This window comes from Antrostomus carolinensis, unplaced genomic scaffold (assembly GCF_000700745.2).
Source record: "Antrostomus carolinensis isolate BGI_N321 unplaced genomic scaffold, ASM70074v2 scaffold2789, whole genome shotgun sequence".
Lineage (NCBI taxonomy): Eukaryota > Metazoa > Chordata > Aves > Caprimulgiformes > Caprimulgidae > Antrostomus > Antrostomus carolinensis.
The window spans coordinates 28,956-49,083 of NW_010339055.1; the positions used below are offsets into that span (position 1 = coordinate 28,956).

The window sequence follows — 20,128 nt, forward strand, 5'->3', positions numbered from 1 at the left end:
GTGTTTTTCTGGTCTTGAGAATAATTTTAGGCAAACAGAACAACTTCCTTCAGAAGTAAGGGAGTAAAGAACTTCAAGAAGGAGATTGTCCTGGGGTACCTTATACCTCATAACCAACTAATAAGTGCTGCTTTAATGAGTGCTGCTTTAATTCAGTTTCCCTTTCTCTCCATGTGCTCACAGTCTTTCTGTCTCCCTTTGCCCTTGGTGCCAGGTAAGCTGACTGTACCACCAGCGCTTTCCTTCTGCTCCAAGGGCATTACTACCTGCCTGCCTGCCAGGGGGCAGCTTACGTATTGCTAGGCAAGACATGCCCAAATACACTTACAACTTCAACCCACTGGCGGCCACAAGTTAACATTGCCGAGAGTTAGTGTGGCACTGGTAGCTGGCTGCAATAGCATTGAATAATGTTGAATTAAGTTAACTTTGAGAATGAAATGTATTGCCCAGTATGGCATGACTAAAGGAAACATCTGGAAGTATGTGTACCCCCCAGGATGCTGTAGCTTTTCTTTAGTTTAACTCCTGCAAAGTAGGATACTAATAAAAAGCATAGTTCTGTTAAGAAAGTGATCCAGGTACCAGCATCTCTTATTGTGATCAGAAACTCTCAGTAGTTACTTATTTTTAAAGCAGTCCTCATTGGTTCAGAGTTCTTTATCATTCCACCTCATCTAGATTTCCCCCTTTTCTCACCAGATTCCTTCTTTCTTTTTACTGATTTACAAGTCTTGAAAACCGCTAATCTTCTCTTTATATTGAGCTTCCCCTATTCAGGTTTCATAACTGAAAGTGCTACTTCCTGCCTCTGCACTTGAACAGCTGTTTCTCTGATCTCATCACCATTTCCTGGACAACAACTCTTACCCAGATTACCTCCCAGCTGCTACAAACCTTCTTTATCCCTTTGAGTTGCATAGTTTTCTGTCTGCCTTCTGGTTCTACTAAAACTTCCTGCTGTTGTTGTAGTCATTACTGAAAACACTGCCCTATAAACCAACAAAACCCCACTTTATTGATGTTATTGCTAAGGAAGTAGATACTAGAACTAAGGGAAAATTACAAGAAAATAATTCAGAAGTGTTGATAAAAAAAATCACAAAAGCATGAAATTATTTTAATATGTATTAAAATTTTATTAAAACTACTTGAATTATTCATGTAAGGTTTCAAGTAATTTAGTCTTGAATGCAATCTTGAATTCTCCTGATAAAAGTTAACTTGGCAATAGCTTTCCCTCTGCCTCAAGAAAATTTTGAGGTAATCCTTACAGTATTCTAAGTAGTAAAATGAGGTTGATGCATTATAGATAAGGCTAGGATGCTGCTCAGACATGGCCTGGCTGTGCCTTCCTGTTATTCCAGCATCTCAGAAAGTGTTAGAGGTGACAGAGCTGTCCACCTCACTGGTAAGAGTTTAACCTTGGTGTTGGTTGGATTTGAAAGTCAGAGCTGTAAGTGAAAGCAAAAATATATAGAAATAGGTAAGCTAGCAATACTTCTTAATATCATGTTTGTATATGAGCAGGTTGTATTTTGCTTTCTTTTCTGTTTTGTTACAATTTTATTTGAGATGCAGTTCATTTACATTTTAGGGTTTTTTTTTTTTTCACTGAAGTATAAGGGGGCTTACCCAACAATGTCTTGTGGGCTAGTCAGCGTTCTCATTTTAGAGCTGAATAGAAAAAAATTTCTGATAAATAAACAAAAAAACCAACCAACCAAAACCAAACAGGACAACCCAAGACCATATCGCCAAATAACTGTCGTAGCTCCCTCATCCCTATCCAGAGAGAGAGCTAAGAATTATTACTAATAATGTTATTTATTGAATGATTGCTAGCAGTGATTATTTTTGATCTGAGTTTTAAATTGTCCTACCCAAGAAGCATAGAAGCATGCCTTTTCTGGCCATGGCTCTCTTTCTGCAAGCTACCTGTCCAGGTAACAGTGAGGAGCACCTCAGGCCTTTGGTTTTGTGCCAGGAAAATGAGCTGTGCTCATCTTTGTTCCTCAACTCTTACTGTGTTTCTCCAGGCAGGATGATCCACCTGCTAGTAGCAGTGTCATGCATGGTCCTGGTAAGCAAAGCAGGCAAAGCAAGATGTGGGAGTATACTGTTTCAAAATGACTTATTTTTAACCTTACTGGAAAATAACAAATTCCAGCATCTTGGAAAAAAGATGAAAGACACAGCTGTGTAATAATGAAGCCTACCAGAGCCTTTGATTGAGATAAATAGAGCAAGTCACACCTGTCAGAGATTATTGCTTAAGCTTTTTGTAGAGAAGTGACAGATTGTTTTGAGTTAGGGTTATATTTTTTTGGCATTTTTAGTGACTTTTTTTTTAAATGAAAGTAGAGAATTCATGGTGTAAAGAATGAATTCTATGGAAAAATCTGCAGCTGTGGAATTACAGATATAGCTAATGCATCTTCTCTGACCATACACACAGGAAAGATTTAGTTTTATTTCCAAGTTTTAAATTTTCGCTTTGAACACCAGTTGAATTTGTTTTTTTATTTTATGCTTGAATTTTATCTAAAAATACTGTTCTAATTGTAATTATTCCTTCTTTTGTTTCTTTCAGTATATTGAATATTTAGGCCTGAGGCAGGAAGCCATTCAGCTATATTCACTCTCAGATGTTGGGCTTAGACCTACCATGCACTTTGTATCAAACCTATTGCATAGATTCAAATGAGCTTTGGTAGCAGGGCTTTCTTGATCAGACAGATTTCTTAAAATCAGTAACTTTTTATTTGTTTAGCAATCCTAGCAAAAAAAAAAAAAAAAGTAAGGTATTTTAAAATGCTCTCTAAATAAAAGTTTGCAGGAATATCAGTTTTATTTAAAGAATCATTGTCTTCTGGTGGCAGCCTACACAAGCATGTCCTTTTCTGGCATCCTTTGGAGGTGTTCTATGTGAATGCATAACAAAAAGCTAATTTGTCTCATGTGACTAGTCTTTTAAAAGCTTCTTTCGAAGTATTTTAATTGCTAAGACCACCACTTCGTAAGTGATGCCTCCTCTCCAATTAACGTGCATAATTATTGTAAATCAGGACAGGAAAAATATTTCTTATTATGATATAAACAATCTTGAGTGTTTGTGAAAGAACTCTCTCTAGGCTGCTTGCTTCCTGCCCCTCCCTGTATTCTCTGGTTTATGAAGTTAAATGCAGCTTCAGAAAAGTATCTCAAAAGATAAATAACTGTAAAGTGTTCATAGATTATTTAAAAAGCAACTGCAAGTCCAGTAATAGTATAAGGATTTTTTTTTGATAATTGCTAACTTTTTTTGAGTATATAATCTTACAAGAATTTCCGATCATAGAGTTTGAGATTAAAAGAGTATATAATCTTACAAGAGAGAATTTCCGATCATAGAGTTTGAGATTAAAAATGAATCATATTTTTTTTTCTTAGAATACATATGAAAAGAAAAATAATTATTCTATTTGCAAAATGAAGTCCTAAAAAAATGAAATTAAGTTTTAATTCTGTTTCAGTAATATGTGTGTATATGTATGAATTACAATATGATTTCTAGGTATATAGAATTTTTAAAGAATCTTTTGGAGTTTTATTGGCTCTGAATTTGTATTGTTGTACTTCAAAGCAAATGTAGGCTTTCAGTGAACATCATGCCCTACATTTAGTGAAGTGTCTTGCATATATTTGGGTTTGTTTGCCAGTTTTTAGGAAATAAAAGCCTTGTTGCATAGTAAGACTAAACGAAATTTTCCTGATGGAGAGGATAAAAACCAAATTTTGAATAGCTGCATTGGGAGAGGAATAAAGTGATTCAACCTTTTATTGTCTGACACAAACAAACTAAACATAATAGCATTGATGAAGAACAATTGCAGTGCTAGACTGTACTCTTTTTGCATAGCCAATGATGTAATGATATCTATCATAGACTAAGCATTTTAGTCTTCCCAAACTTTAAAAACTTAGTGTCGTTAAATTGTTATTTATGTCATAAATGCTAGGGATAGAAATGATTTTTCTAGTTCACTTTTTTACTGCACTTAGTGTTTTAAGTGTTAAGAATTGACCATGTAGGGAAGTACCTGCTGGTTCTAGGGAGCTGCCAAGGTCGGGAGGAATCTCACAACCTGAGATGTGCACTGAGATGTGCAGACATCTTCTCTCTGTTCTCCTTACAGTGACCTGTAATGCTTGGGAGATAAGTTGGTTATTTTTGTAGTATTTTACATATTACATTTATGAAGATGTGTGCTGGGTACATATCCAATATAGCAAACTTTGTCATACAGTTTGTGTTGTGACTGCTTGACCTAGAGTCCTGTAATTTCCACCTGCGCCCCACCCCCTACCCCATATTGGTTCACTTTACAGTTCTCCCTTACATATGTATTTTAACAGCTATCGCTGTCAAGTTTACCTAATAACTGTGTATTCAGCTTTTTTCTATCAAAATTCTCTTGTGTTTTTGAAAAAAGGTTTTAAAAACTTTTTTTGGGCAGATTTCAGTCTTGAAATGCAATGCTTATTAGTTTCAACCATAAGAAAAGGTAGTCAGTTATTTCTCTAAAACTGTAAGACGCCACTGTTGTTCGTGATGTGAAATCGTGTATTTCATGCATACTTTGAAGTGAAAGGAACTTCTGACACTATGAAAAAAAGATCCTTTTCAGTCGGATTTTTAATTATGTGGTTTTATGCCACAAGAACATATTTTGCGGATGTAACTTGAAGTATTTTATGTGAGTGACTTCAGGTACTAAAAATAGAAGAGTTTTAAGTCAAATCAGAAGACTTTTACTCAACCTTTATGACACACCTCAAACATTAGTTACTAAAAAAAATCTTAAATGGCATTCACCATGTTAATTTTGAAAAGTACAATTTTATGCTATAAAATCCAATCATGATCAGTTTTGAAGTATCAGTATAAATCAAGGGACTGTGCTGATCTTACTGGAAGAACTTCCCCTCATCCCTTACTTTCCTCTTGCTGAGCACAAATACACAAAATGTTCCACAGTGCTCAGCACACATCTCACTCACCAGGAGCTCGTAATTGTGTGTTATAAACCCTGCTGGAACTCCAAACACTGTAAATGCTGCATACTTGCTTCTCATTATCTAAGCTCGATGTTGTTTCTGTTGCAGATGGATATGTGCCTCATTTCCTGGCTTAGGACAAAAAAAAAAATTCTTACTTGTCATTTATATATTCTACTCACTACCACATACATGAAAGAGAATCATGATGCCCTATTTTCTGCAGTTTTTTGAAAGCTTATAAATGCTTTGCAACTTTGTACGTATCTGGCTTTACTGCAAGTTTTAAGCAGCACTTAGATTTTATAGGCCCGGGTCCTTTTTGGAGGTTCCGTTGTTGTTCAAGGTTAAAACAGAGCTGTGGAATTTGAAGGACTCCAACAGTGTGGCAGTTCTGTTTTTTCCTTCTGTTACCTTTGCTATGGTTACCCATACTTTATTGTCTGGGGAAACTACCGCTCTGTTGTCTTGACCCATGGAAAGACAGAGTGATAGGCAAGAGATACCTCCTTGAAAGTGTGCTGCAAAATAAATTTGGCCTCTCAATCCCACGAAAAGGAGGATTTTGTATAAAACATGCTATCTTTAAATTCTAAGCCACATTTACTTGTGGATGTGATTGTAGAGATAAAACTGGGATCGAAATCACTGGAATTTAGACTCCTGGAATTCAGTGGGGTTCAATGACAAAGGTTTTAAGAGTTTTTTGTTTGTTTTTTTTTTTTTCTTTACTGAGATTTCTCAGTTTTAACTTATGCTTCACCCTGATCTTGGGGCCTATTTTGCTTATGCTGGTTATACTGTAAAAGCTGACCTTTTCAATGCTTGGGAAATTGAGAATTTTGGTAGCTTTGTTTCTTACTCTTTGCTCGTGATTATGCATTTTGGCTGCCATTCCAATCTTTTTCCGCTCAGGAGAGTAGTTGGAAAAAAACACAACACAGTGATTTACCGGAAGCCTTGTCTGTAGCTGTGCTGATAACCCTGACACTTTTGGGCATACAGTTTTTTCCTTGGTGGACACTGTTTACTTAAAGGACTGTTACTGGATGCTAATAAACAGCCATCCTATTAATAAAATGATCAGGTCCTAAGTTAATTTCAGTAATTCTTCTGAAATAATAATACAACTCAGATGGTTCAAGAAGTACCTACAATTTCTTAGGGAAAGTGATCCACAATGATGTTTTTGTCCTTTAGGTGGCAGCATATGACTTCACTCTTCCGCTTGATACTCCACGAGCTGACTTCCCATTGACACAGCCTACCCCTGTATCTGCAACTTCTGTTGGATCTGTAAAGCACATGGTTGCTCCTCGGCCACAGGCAGTGACTGTGGCTGTTCCATTCTGTAGAGTTAAAGCAGTTGGTAGGTAAACTAGGGACTGAGCAGATGGGGGATACTTATATTTGTAGTGATGTTTTTACTTGTATTCTTTTTGCAGAGAATTACTGCCTAACTGAAATTTGCTTGATAATTGTATAATTTGTAAATTTCTTGGAAACTTGCAAAATTTTCAAATTTTGATTTGCATTTATATGAAAAGCTGAACTTTCTGTAGCTAATTATGATGTACTGGGAAAATATGGTGGGGTTTTATATAGCCATTTGCCTTATATAAAAACTAATTTACAAATCTCATTTTTTGTTTCTACTCATTCATTAATATTTCTAGACCTTGTCATGCAGATCCCATATGAGAGAACTAGTGGTAATATAGTCCATTTACTTCTGTTCATTTTATGTGCAGAACAGCACTCTTCTGACCTGTTAGAGTTTGTTAATGGCCAAAGGTACAAGGCTGATTGCCTGCAGCAAGAAATTGATATCTTAAATGATGCTTCTCTGTTTCTCTTAAAAATAATTTGTGGTTCTCTTTAGTCTCCTGTCTGATCCTGATAGTCATATAGACCTACACATTGTGAATACTTGAATCCACTAACTTTCCTCATGTCAGTTTTTAATATGTAGTCATTATCTATTTGAGATGAGTTTTAAGTGCTGAGAATCTTCCTGGAATTACGTTTATGTAATGTTTAAACATCTTAGGAGCACTGAAGGAGACTTGGCCAATTAAATGCATAATGTGGGGTAAAAGCTACTCTAATTCATTAGTTTGTTTTTTTTATTATGTTTTTATTTTTTTTTCTCTGTAGAGCTTTAACTTAAGTCTTACTTTTGAGACCTTTTAAGGTATCAAAGGAATCTGAGAGACTTCCTTTAGGTCCTGTAATGGAACTAAATTAATATTAAACAGTTTGAAATGTGTTTAGTTCCAGAACAGGTAGAATAAAGATAAATGTAGACATGTATATGAGATTATTAGAAAGCATGTCTCTGAGTAAAAAAATAATGAAAGTGACAAATTTCTGGTGCAGAAGTGATTTATGTAACTGAAGAAAAAAGAATGTTTATTTCCTTTTCCCTTTCTTTGTGGAATAATGAATCAATAAAAACAGTAAGTCTCGCTAATAAATGACAACTTTTTCGAAATTTTATAACAAATTTGTACTTCTGCCCCATAGAATTTCTTCAAAGTACCAGTATAGGCTAACAAAAAGTAATTATAGTATTAAAGTAAATATATAATACTTTCAATTCTAAGAAATAGCTGAAAAAAATGTGGCTTTTTAAATTTGAGTATTGGGATTGTGTTATTACTGGGAATTTTGATGGTCTGGGAGGAGGGAGATAAGCCTAAATAAATGTCTTGAGAACTCAATATTTCACATAATCATACAGATGCAAACAACTAGCCAATTTATTTTTACTGTTGAAAAGAACTTGATAATTTTATTACATTCTGACAACTTAAAAGTTATGTCTCTTATTGATTCATCATTTCAGATTATCATTTAAAAAACTAGAAGTGGGTAATGTCCATCTTGCAAGTTCTAAGTTTTGATTTGACAAAATATGCCTCATTCTCACTACTGTGTGCTTTATGGCATATTAATTTTCAATGCTTATAAATTTTTTTTTTTTTCCTTGTGACAGTTTTAGTGGTTGGTTGGGATTCACACTGCACAGGACAGTGCAGTTGGCATTTAAATAAATAGTTTATCTCTGACATTTGTACTTGGGACTGTTCACCCTGAGAAAAGAATCACAATAGTCTTGGAGTAGTCAATCCAGTCTTTTAACTTCAGTGTAGTCAATATGTTTTCAATCCAGCATGGTTTTTAATTTTTTTTTTTTTTTTTTTTTTAAAAACCAAGTTGTAGACTGTTTCAGCACCTGTGAAGGAAAGCAGCTCTCTTACTGAAATAGTTGTAAGACTTTTCCCTTGGAGACTGCTTATCAGCAAATAAGAAAGCACTGAAAGAGGGAAAAACAAAACAAAACAAAATCCCACAACCAAAGCAAAACAGAAAACTCAGCTGGAAAAGAGACAAGCCCTACCTCAGGCAGATACAAAGGAAGAGAACATATTATCAATGTAATGACCTCATGTGAACTGACTGTTGTTTTTTTTTGGTTTATTTTTTTTTTTTTCAATAATCAATGTCAGAATTTTTTTTGTGATGTAGATAATTTCCTTTCCTTTCCCTCTTAGTCTTTCAGTCATGCTGTGTTTTCCTTGTACAGGCAGTTTCTATGAGAGTTGAGGACTTAATGAGTGATGTAGTTGTGTACTGGTGGAAGCATTCCAGCAGATTAGGTTCCAGCTTTGAAACAGTTAGTTAGTTTATAGTTTATATGCCTGCACGTTAGAGAAATATGGATAGTATTGTTGTTTACTTAATGTGAGAGATGTGATTAGGAAATCATTTGGGCTTTTTACAAGGAGGAGAGAATTGATCAACACATTTCCTCACTGAGTGCGAAACAAACTTGCAGATTTTAATAAAAGGATTCTGTATGCTTGCTAGGTTCATTTCCAGTGTTTAGTCTAATCAAGAAGCAAAATGAGATTGTAGGAACATTTACTTTTGTTTTTCTAAATCCTCACTTTAAACTTAATCCTTTGTGATAGTTTCTTTGTTCTAGCTATATGAAATTAAGAAAAATGCTGTTTTTTGTAAAATCTTTCAAGTCTTTTCTGATGATTACCATCACAAATGAAAAAGTATTCATCTGCAATAAGATCATGTGGTTCTCCGTTTATTGCATAATCCCTATTGCAGGAGGGTTGTTATAAGTCTGGTAGATGCAAAATTTAAATAATTTAGATGTGACTAAAGGGTCATAATAAGACAGAAAGTTAAATTACAGTAATTATGTATATAGTATGGGAGCAACAAAAAGAAAATACAGCTTTAAAACAAGGGGAGAAATATTTATTCTAAACATGTGCAAAAACAATGATTTTATGAAGGGACTTTGAGGAAATATTTGTGAAAATAATGCTGTATAAACATCTTAAATAATTTTTTCCAACAGTACTTGAATCACGATTGGAGTTCTCCTCAATGGAACTTAAATTTGCACAACATTCAAGTGGCATACGTTTCAATGTTGCTGATGAAAGACTGAGTTCTCAGGTACGTAATCACAAGTATTGTTATAGTTATTCTTTGCTATAGCTTTTAAATACTCAAAAGTAACTGGGAAAATAATACTGTTTTAGAACTAAAAATTCAGTCATGATCCAAATATATGGTTTAAATATTTAAAAGTTTTCCCATTCTCATTTTGTTCAGACTTTGATTTTATGTTTGTCTTTCGCTCACTAGAAATTTTTTCCAAAACTCAAAACTCGGCTTGTCCTGACTTTCTGATATATAAGACAGTGTGGGCAACATGAGAAACTGACCATGAGTTGTGTAAAAATTGGATTACTTCCAAAGATTTTTCTGCCTGTGCCTGCAATAGTAAACTAGAAAGTGACAATGAAGGAATGCAATTGATGTACCATGATGGTCCATACAATTAAATTGCTGTCCCATTATGTTAAATGGTACTGATCTGTGCCAGCTGGCACTCTTCCAAAAAATTCCTTGTCATGATTTAGGGCTTAATGGGAAAGAGGCACTACATAGGATATTTGTCCTTGGCATAGAGAATTTGACTGTACAAATACAAAACTTACCATAACATAATTTATTGTTTCTAATTCCAAAAAGCTTTATTTGGAAACTATAAGAAATTATTTTTGGCAATGATGAAAACACTTGAAACTCTTTTTCAAGTACCTTCAGAAAATAATGGTAATACAAAGTCAAGGCCTTTTCCTAGCTATGGATGTGTTAGGAGTTGAAAGAGTAACTCTGAGATAAAGGAATGTAATTTTCTTTTTTTGTTTACACTGTCATCTTATTGAATTGAAAGAATAGGTTTTGAAAACCTGTTCTGAGCCTCTTGCTTTGTCGACATATCCACCTGTAAGTCCAGATGTTGTGTGCCATGTATTTAGTGCTTGCTATGCTTCGTTTGTATCAGGAAAAACTCTGCGTTTCTGTTTCATGTAAGAACTCTCACTGTGATGCTTTGATCTGTTTACTTTGCATAAATGAGATTTTTCTATTCTGGAAAGAAAGTATTGCTCTCTGTGAATGTGGTGAGTGACCAGAAAACCTAGTCTATGCTGACACACATACTCATCTTCTCACTTTACAGATATAATAAACCGAGTTCTTCATTGCTTTCTGGTGCTTTTTTGCTTTCACGCTGATATGATTCCAAAAAGGAAGCTTAGGATAGAGCAGTGTGAAGAGTATTATGGTGTTTGCTGCTTTCCCTCTTTCATCATGTCCTCCTTTCTCTGCAAATATTTACAGAATCTTGATCTGAAGAATATCTCAAGGCAACAGTTGACATGGAAATTGGATTGTGAAGATGCAGGCAAAAATACAGAAGACGATGTTTTTAAATTTAGTCCACAGACTGGAATTCTTGATCCAGGTCAAAAAACCAGTATTGCTGTATTCTTCTGCCCTTGTAAGCAATTTTCTGAATTCTTCTACATATGGTTTGGCCAATATACTATTTTCATAGATTTATTTAAATGTCTTTTTATGATGAATCATAATTATCACTTGTTTTGATTGGCTTCCAGTTAATATGACTAAATAATGAACTAAAATGCCAAAACAAAGGTTTTTTGTGGTACTGAGAAAATAAGACAGCTGAAGACCTAACACAAAGCATAGAGTCACCTGATAGCATTATTTGAAAAATCTAGTTTACACATATAATGCATCAGAGGCCAGTGAAAAGCCAGTGATCCTGGATCCCAGACAGTCCCGAAACCAAAACCTGGAAGAGCGAGCCTGAGTGATCCTTGAGAGAATACCCCAAATTTCCAGTCAACCCTGGCATGATGTGACATGACATGGAATATTTCATTGGCACATCCAAATGCCAGGTTTGGGTTTTGCTATTCACTGCGCTTCTCCCTCCCAGTCCTAATGCAGCTGTGAACAGCCAAACACAGTGGCCTTGAGCTCCAGCAGCAACTAATAACATTAGTACTTTATCAACATTCTCCCCATAACAAATCTCTTAATGAAACCAAAACACAGCTCTTCCAGCTAATAAAAAGAAAATTAACTCTATCCTAGCAAAACCAGGACAAGTAGCAAGTTCTGACTCTTCTGAAGTAGTATTTGTGCATATAATATCTGGAAATTTTCTGACCTAATCAGTATCTATAGTTGTAGTTGTTACACTTCTGAGCTGTTCATGAGGTATCCTTTTAGAAATATGTGTATAACTTACTCTATTAAATTATATATTATTACAAATTAAACTGCTAAAAGAAAGTTTCATGCCATTTACTATTGGAAGGGTAAGCAAAAATATTTAGAGCATGTTTCTCACTTTAAGGCATCACTTTTTCTCCTTTTCCCCTACATTCCTACAAAGTAAATTGCAAAAACCTTGTTTTTTGGCTCTGCACCACGTATTTATGAAACACCATAAAAATGTGTTCAATGCAATAAAGATTTTTACTAGGTATGTTCTATTTTGTACTTTGTGTAATCCACACAAACCAAAATGATGTGATCTCATCTTCATCTCATCTGTGCTGGTCCTCAATCAGTTTTTAGTGATAACTTCTGTAGGTTATAAAAATAAAATAGAGATTAAATAGAGATTAAAATTTTTGTGAAAGAATTTGTTTTGGGAGTACAATGAAATAAAAAATCCAAGGATACTAGATGAATTGAATGAAAATTATTATCCCAGTGTATGAGAAAATGTTGAAATTTAAAAATCAGAAGGGATTAAAAAGTAGGAGCAGAATGACAAGAAGATTGGACAAAATGCAGAGAGATGTCATAGGAGAAAAATCTAGAAGTTATCTCTTTTCAGATGTTCAATTTTACAAAGTTTTAGAAATATGGACTTGCAATCTCAGTTTACTGATGGAGGATGTAAGGATCTACTCAAAGCATGTCTGGAGAGCATTTTTAGACAGAAGAAAGGCTTTAGGGAAACTTCTGAATTTTGCAAAACAGTTGAGGTACAACTCAGAGGAAAAATAGGTTAAAGGAGTCAAGGAACAGAAACATATTATAACCCCAGGTCTTTGGAGTAAGTATGTAGAGGAAATAGGAATGGAAATATAGAAGTTTGGAAAATGAAAACCAAACACTCATAACCTTCTATTGTTTCTTGAGATGGAATTAAAAAATGCACGTGTAGTTTACTGTAACTCTATTTCTTTAAAACATTTTTTCTCCTTTGATAAATTTCTGCTTTGCTTTCAATAGAGTATGTATTTTTTTTCTGCAGTATTTCAGATAATAAACCCTATAAAACAAGTGTTGTAACTTTGAGAGGGTATTCTAATAGATATTTTTGCAGTGTGCCTATGATTGGAATAATTGTGGATCATACTAAAATAATCACTTGTGAAGAACACATATAAACACACATAATAATGAGAGTGCAAAATACTATAGTAAGTTACAGTGCTAAATTAAATGCAAGAGTTTATATGTGTGGTAATATGATGCTACCTGTTTAAAAAAAGTACACTAAATTTAAAAGAGATTTTTAAAAACTGAAGGTGTATTAATATGATCTTCTTCTGCTCTACTATAGTATAATGCATTAACAGTATATGAAAAATTTCACTGTATCGTATTGTGGTATGAAAAAACTTACCTGCAGCATAGTAAGTTACAATAAATCTGTTTTTTGGGATCCCATGTGGAAAAATGCTCACAAATGTACCAGTGAGTTAACAAGAGTTCAGTGCCCCTGGAAGATGTGATGATTATGTAATGGGCACAGATGACCATGATGACCTGCATCTTCTAGGGGTTTTTTTCTGCATTAGTAAGATATCAAATAACTAAGCCCTTTAACAGATTCTGTGGACAAATTATTAATTTACTTTTGATTATTTTTGTTCTTTGTTTTTGTAGGGCTTACCTTTAAGTTTTAACTACCTATGACTTTTCTGCTTTGAAGTCTGTATTTCAGTGTGTGCAAATTCTTTATTGGCACCCATTTATGATGAAGGTGTATGTATGCAATAAGGCATGAATTACTGAAAATCTCAGGCAACTAAACTAAAAATGTTCGTTTGGGAGACCAGTGTAGGAACTGAATAACAATCTAATACAAACTGAAGAGGGTGAGAAGAGCAAATGATGATTTTACTTTCTTCCCACACACTCTCAAAAGGTCAAAAACCATGCTATTGTACAGTTAAGATTTCTGAGGGGGAAAAAAAAAGTAAAAAAATTAGATTTGTGCTGCTGGACAGGAACAAGGAATATGGACGTCCTCAAAGAGATGGCTGTTTAAACTAGCTTTTGCTGATGGTTTAAATTGCAAATGAAGGAGGTGGAGTTGGAAGGTTTGGGAATTTGAAATACTTCTCCTCCAGAAGTGTATGAGCAGTAGCAAGAGGAGAACTTGCAAAAGCGTATAACTGACTTTCAGCAGAAATAAGTTTCTGTTAACAAGAAATCTACTTAAATTATAGTCCCAGGATAGCATGCTAGGGAGTTAGGCATTCTGAACTGGATGGGCTTTGTAGTGCAAATTAGACTGAAAATGAAGCAGCTAATGAATATATGCACAAATGTATTTGGAGAAGTTGTGTTCCTTTATTCAGAATTTTTTCTAAGATAAGGCAATGAATGCTTATTTTGCCTAATAAATATAACTAGAAAATACAAAGGCTAAATTTCTCTTATAATTCTACAGATTTTGTTAGCCTTTGGCAAATTTAGATTGGCAAATTTGTAAGTACCATTGAATCTCCCAAAGGAAAATTTTCTCATCTGCTGGACTGCTTGTTGTTTATACTCTATAGAATCTAATGGTGGTATATCAGAATGGTAACACTGGTACGAGCTTTGACAGTAGTCATGAAAGATGTGTTTAATAGAATAAATTCATAACTTCAGCTGTTATTTCAGCACATAATTCTCATTAATTTCAAAGTAATTTATTTAACATAAAATATCGTGAAAACATTAGTCCTAGGCATTACAAACTAATGAACAAAACTTAATGGAATAATTCACTCTTTTTGTATTTGTGCCTGTTAAAACTGAGGACAGTATTGCAACATCCTGATGTTTCTGTCATAAGCAATAAGTTATTGGCTTACATATTATGCAAACTTTTGATGTTAGTAAATGTGGAACCACACACAGAATGAACATAGATGCAGAGTAAGCACTGTCTGTTCTGCCTTCTGAGTAACTCAGGGATTCTATGGCGAATGGATGTGATTGTGTAGTTAATGGATTTATTAGAGTTGTTATGTACAGTATGGAGGAAAAGTTTGTATGAAGAAAGCTTAACACTGTTCTTTCCTTTTGAAATCTTCTGAAGGTTTAACTTTGGAGCTATGGTTAATATGAATATTTTAAAATGTGAGTTAGTGAAAATTGCATATTCTTTGCCACCAACTTATGCTCCTCTAGTTTCCTTCCTTCACGGTGTTCCATCCCTATGGCATTTATTGGTCATGTCCTTTCACTTTACCATATGTCAGACATGTGTAATGAAGATAGGATGCCAGAAATATGGTTTAGTTAGAGCACAACTGTAGGACAATAGACTGTCTAGTGTGTATATGGGAGTAACTTGTGTAGAACAACTTTTCTTACAAGCATGTCAAAAGTATCCTGTTTGGCTCTTCATACATCTCCATGACCTTTTCTGATGCTCAGACCTTTCACTCCTAAAAGGGCTAAGTGCTGGAAAAAGGTGTGTTCTTACTGTGTCAAAATCTAGAAGCACAAGCTTCTCAGCCTTCTCAGCAGTATTGTCTAGTTGATTGTGTAGTTGATTTCCATTTAACAGGGAATTAGCCAATGTTTCAAACAAGTTCCCATTTAATCTGGTTTTCATTTTGCCTATTTCATGTTTTCTGGTTTGAAATGAAGGGATTTGCAGGCCACGTTCTGCTGAGCCATCAGGCTTCCGTGAATCTCCTCTGTTATAATCTCCATGAAGAAATCGGCTTTTATGAGAAGGGAACAAGACAAAATATTTTGAATACACTAGATTTTATTTTTTATGTATGTTTTTATGTTTTACAATGGCAGCTCCTTCTCAGGCTGTGAAAATAACTATCTGAGCTAATCTTAGAAGAGCTTGTCACATTTCTTTCATTTGCATATGTGCTCATACAGACACATAAAATACAAAATTATTTGGTTTACTATCTTTTCTTCTTAAAAATCAGGCAAGGATGTTTCCATACTTACTAATCTGATGACAGAGGGGAATCAAAGGGAAAGATGTTTTTTCTCAAAAATGTGAAGATTAATTTTTTTTTTTTTCTTAAAACAGATCATGTAGATTTGTTTCTAAATACAAGAGGTATTCATTAGTTGGCCATTAAAATTGTTTATTTTGATAGCTCTTCAGCAAGTGGGAATGACTGAAAAATTGGTAAATGGCACTGCATGGTTTGGAACACCATTTTGATAGTGGAATGGCTGTGGAAGGAAGCACCTTGCTCCCTGTATCAGTGAAAGAAAATGTGCTTTTCCATCCTAGAGAAAACTTTCTTGCAGCCGTTAGCAAAATGATGTGAGAAGGGGCAGAACACAAGGAAATGTGACATGCTGTCAGTGGAGGGTAGAACCTGTCCTGCTGGCTTGTGTGAGGCTGACTTGGCAACAGTATAGGTTTTAGAGTCATCTGTTAATATGTAGTTATTTTCATCTTAAAAGGCACCAACTTTTTCTTGTCTTGGCAATCAGGTGCTTCTGATATTTATTCCTTCATAAAATTAGCATTCTCTATGTTAATTAGTGCAATTTATAATATGACTGCAGTTCTTAAAATTCTGGGAAGCGTTGCATTGATGTTATATATAAAGAAATACTAATACAGTAGATGAAGAACTCAAACTTTGAAAGATTTCCAACAAATTAAAAAAATACGGATTTCTGTTTTGCTACAGGTAAATCTTCCAAGATTTCTTAATAAATTTTTCTGATGTATCATTTACTATATGTTAAGCTACATTTTGATTAAGAAAGCGATACCAATTTTTTTTTAAAAAACAACGCAAAACAAAACAAAAAAACATACTATAACTTAGTTGCATGTATTTATGGAAATATATATATATATATAATTTATTTATTTATTTTTACCTTTTTAATAGCTTGTCCTGGGACATATGCATCTGAAATGTCAGTGTATCTAAATGATAATCCATCACATTACAAAATAACATTGTCTGGCACTCTGAAGTCACCAAAAATAAATTTTGATCCCCCCTTTTTGATGCTGATGCCAGTTCCTTTGGATGTGAAAACTGAAACAGCCGTCAGTATCATTCCTCAAGATTATTTAAGGTAAAAAATCTCAAAATAGTTTTATTACAAAAATTCTGAATAATTTTTACTTTTGTTCTCTCCTGAAAAAGTGAATTTTTGTTTGTAAATGTTAGTATTAATTTTCTGCTCAGCAGAGGAAAAGTCTGCATATTTAAGAGGAAATTAATGTGATTAAAATTGCTGTACATTCAACAAGCCTATGTTCTGTCCTCAAAACCTTCCTGTTTCATGAAGTGACCATCTTCTGATATATTCACTGCCAGATGCTTCTAAGATTACTTTGAATAGCACAAAAATTAAAAAGAGAATCCTACCAAGATTTTTTTGTTAACTTTAGCCAGATACTAAGATCATAGATTTTATATGATCCCAATGTGAAAAAAGAAGTAAGACGTTCTGTTATTTTATTTTCTCTACTCCACAGGTTATAAAGCACTGTTTTGAAATCTAGCTGTTGTTTGGAAAATTGGTGGCATTGTTGGTTTTCTTTTTTTCTTGTTTGCTTTTTTTTTGTTTGTTTCCTAAGCAAGATTTTAGTAACAAAGAGGACAACACAAATGTTTTAATCCTGTCACTTAATATAATAAATAATCCATATATTTTTCATTTTTCTGTGGATCACACACTTTATGCTGTTATTTGAATTTATAAGACAGCCTTTTTGTAATCTTCATATAATGCAGCGTAACCCAGCACCACACTTATTCCGATTTGATAGAAATCTTAATACATTAATCTTTCCAAGTGCTCTTGTGTACATGTGTGTCAAAATAAGATTTTTCTGGTGGCCCAAGATACAACTTTTCTGTTTGTAATTAGTGAAGAGCAGTAATATGAGTTTGTTATGCAGGTATCATTTCAATACTAGAAGAATTGAAGCAAAACTCTTTAATATGCTGTAAATCAATGAAATTAGCTTTACCTTAAATTATTATCATCTTATCTTGTTTCACTTGTAGTAATTTATCAAGTGATTTGTCTGTTGTCAGTAACTCGGTGGCTGGAACTGAAAGGATTCCATATGGGTCTTGGCTGACTGCCATTCTTATTTCAGAATGGAATCTAAAATTACATAACGGGGGAAAGCATCTTAAGTATCTTAATGAATTTCCTTTTAATATTACTATTTAAAAACTTGCTTTACCTTGTTGTGCAATAATGCTGTTTAGTTAATATTAATGAAAGCTTGTAAGTTTAGGAAACCTAAAGTAAGGAAGTAATATTTATGCCCTTGGTAGCGCAGTCAGTAGAAATTGCTCTTCATTTGCACGTTGAACTATTGTAGGCCAATATAAAATGTTCAGATGCATATGTAGAAAACAAACCAGCATCTAAATGATAAAGGAATTTTAATTCTTCAGGTATTTTCACTTGATTCATACTTCAAAACTGAAGTTATTCTTCTGTATTTAACTGTGAACAGCAGTTTCATAAATGGATGAATCCTTGAATCAACTTTAGTACTGTCACCCTGTGGGCACAAACACCATTGCTATTTTTTTTTTTTTTTTTAACACAGGCAATCACGAATTCAAGTTGAACTTCCAGAGCTTGAACTTGAAGATAGTGGCAGGATTTACCCTTTTTCTGTACAGTTCCCAGAAGGACAAGATATTGTTCTTTCATCAGATGGCACAAATAAGGAACTAATGTGTCATATCAGCTTCAGATCATCTAGGCCAGTGTCATTTTTAGTGACTATGTTCTTCATTGATGAAGAAGATAACAGGTAATGTGTGCAATTCAAATTTGTTTTGGGGGAGGGTCCAAACTGGCAAAGTTGGATACAAGACACAGAACTCATAATGGCTGGGTAAAGGCATACAAAAATTATTCTGAAAAAAATTAAAATGAAACACAGAAATGTATTTATTTTTTTCAGTGAATTAGAATTCAAAACCACAAAATTCAGCTTTGGTCTGTAAGGTAGATTAATCTAAATGGCCATCTTAAGGTCTTGTATCTCATTCATATCTACTGGTAATTATCTATTTCAATCTTCTCAGATTACTTTGGAGACACATGGTCTTGATTCACCAAATCCCAAAGTTTTCTTTTACAAAATATTTTGCTTTTTGAAAAATATCCTATTAAAAATTTTCAGTCTATTCCGTGCTAGATTTCAAGGTGATTTTTGGTTGAAGCAAACTCTTTGAAATTTTATTCCGTTGAGCCTTTCTGCTACGTTTCATTTTTTAAAACAATGAAATGTTTGTGACTGGTTTAAAGTCTCTTTGGCTTTATCCTAATGGAATCTGGAAAAGCTGCTGGTTATTATCATTTATTTGCAAACTTTACAAAGTTGCAGTGAAGTGATCTTGCAAAGGATTACTCCATTTTCAGTGCTCTCAAAAGCTTCAAGTGTTCCTCTGGTACCCGAGAATTCAAGAAGGCATATCTCTGAGTAACTTAGCAGGTACTGCTTCTAAGTAAGAGATTCTGATTCTTTTTTAAAGACTATCTGTACAATGTGGAACTGTACAAGAGTACTTGTTTCTATTTTTTAAATTTTTGAGAATGATTGTGGTTTATTCATGTGTTTTATTATTTGTAGATGTGGCTTATTCATTCCTTGAGCCTCTGAGTTTCAGAGTAAAGATGGGGAGACTTCTCAAGGGGGAATTACACTGGAAGTCAGGATTTCATTTTGTTAGGAACCAGCAAAGAACATGTCCCAGTCTTCTTTTAAAGGGACATCCCTTCCTCCCTCTCTCAGTGTATGCCATTCTTCAGTCTTTCGCTGTCGATGTTGTCTTTCTTTCTTCCCCTGCACACTACTACTACCTTTTTTTTTTTTCATATGTGAGTATGTCCCCTGCCCTTTCTTTGATGTTTTTTTTCAAATTAATTATTTTTTTAAATGTCACTTTTAACTCATCTTCCTTCTCAGGACAGTCTATTATAAGTTTGTATATTCTGAGCTGAGGCATTTCCTGATCTCTGGCTCTTCCTGCAGTATCTGTAATATTCCTAATAAGCTAACTGAATAACAATCTGGAGGCTACTGTCCCTACCAAAGATCACTATGGAATCCTTCAGGTGGAAGATTGTGTATTGGTTTGGTTGTCTTTTGTTTTGGTTGGATATTTTTTGTGTGTGTGTGTTTATTTTGTTTGTTTGTTTACTTGTGGGTTTTTTGGTTAGTTTTGGGGCTTTTGGGGGAGGGTTTTTTGGTTACTGAGAAGGAACGCTGCATATGTGTGTTTTGAAACAGGAACTGGTAACTATTAAGTGATTAATATATTAATACTTCTGTCTTTTTTTTAATTTGCAAGGAGCAGAGCAGTATCTTTGAGCAGGTCTATAGAGAAGCAACTAGTTAATGAATAAAAAGTAGGCTAACTCCTGATCTCAGTGAAGACGTTTTTTGGGGCAT

At 34.1% G+C, this 20,128-nt stretch overlaps 1 protein-coding gene across 1 annotated transcript in view; it reads left to right on the forward strand.

Annotated features, from left to right (window-relative positions):
• Positions 1 to 18,485, forward strand: part of CFAP47 (cilia and flagella associated protein 47) — a gene marked incomplete at its 5' end in the record, with an annotated part of 44,327 nt that extends 25,842 nt beyond the window's left edge. Inside the window, 5 exons of the mRNA XM_029086929.1 lie at positions 6,241 to 6,409; positions 9,425 to 9,525; positions 10,762 to 10,921; positions 16,578 to 16,770; positions 18,272 to 18,485. Coding sequence (XP_028942762.1) covers positions 6,241 to 6,409; positions 9,425 to 9,525; positions 10,762 to 10,921; positions 16,578 to 16,770; positions 18,272 to 18,485 — 837 coding nt within the window. The remainder of the gene's footprint in view (positions 1 to 6,240; positions 6,410 to 9,424; positions 9,526 to 10,761; positions 10,922 to 16,577; positions 16,771 to 18,271) is intronic.
• Between the last annotated feature and the right edge of the window lie 1,643 nt (positions 18,486 to 20,128).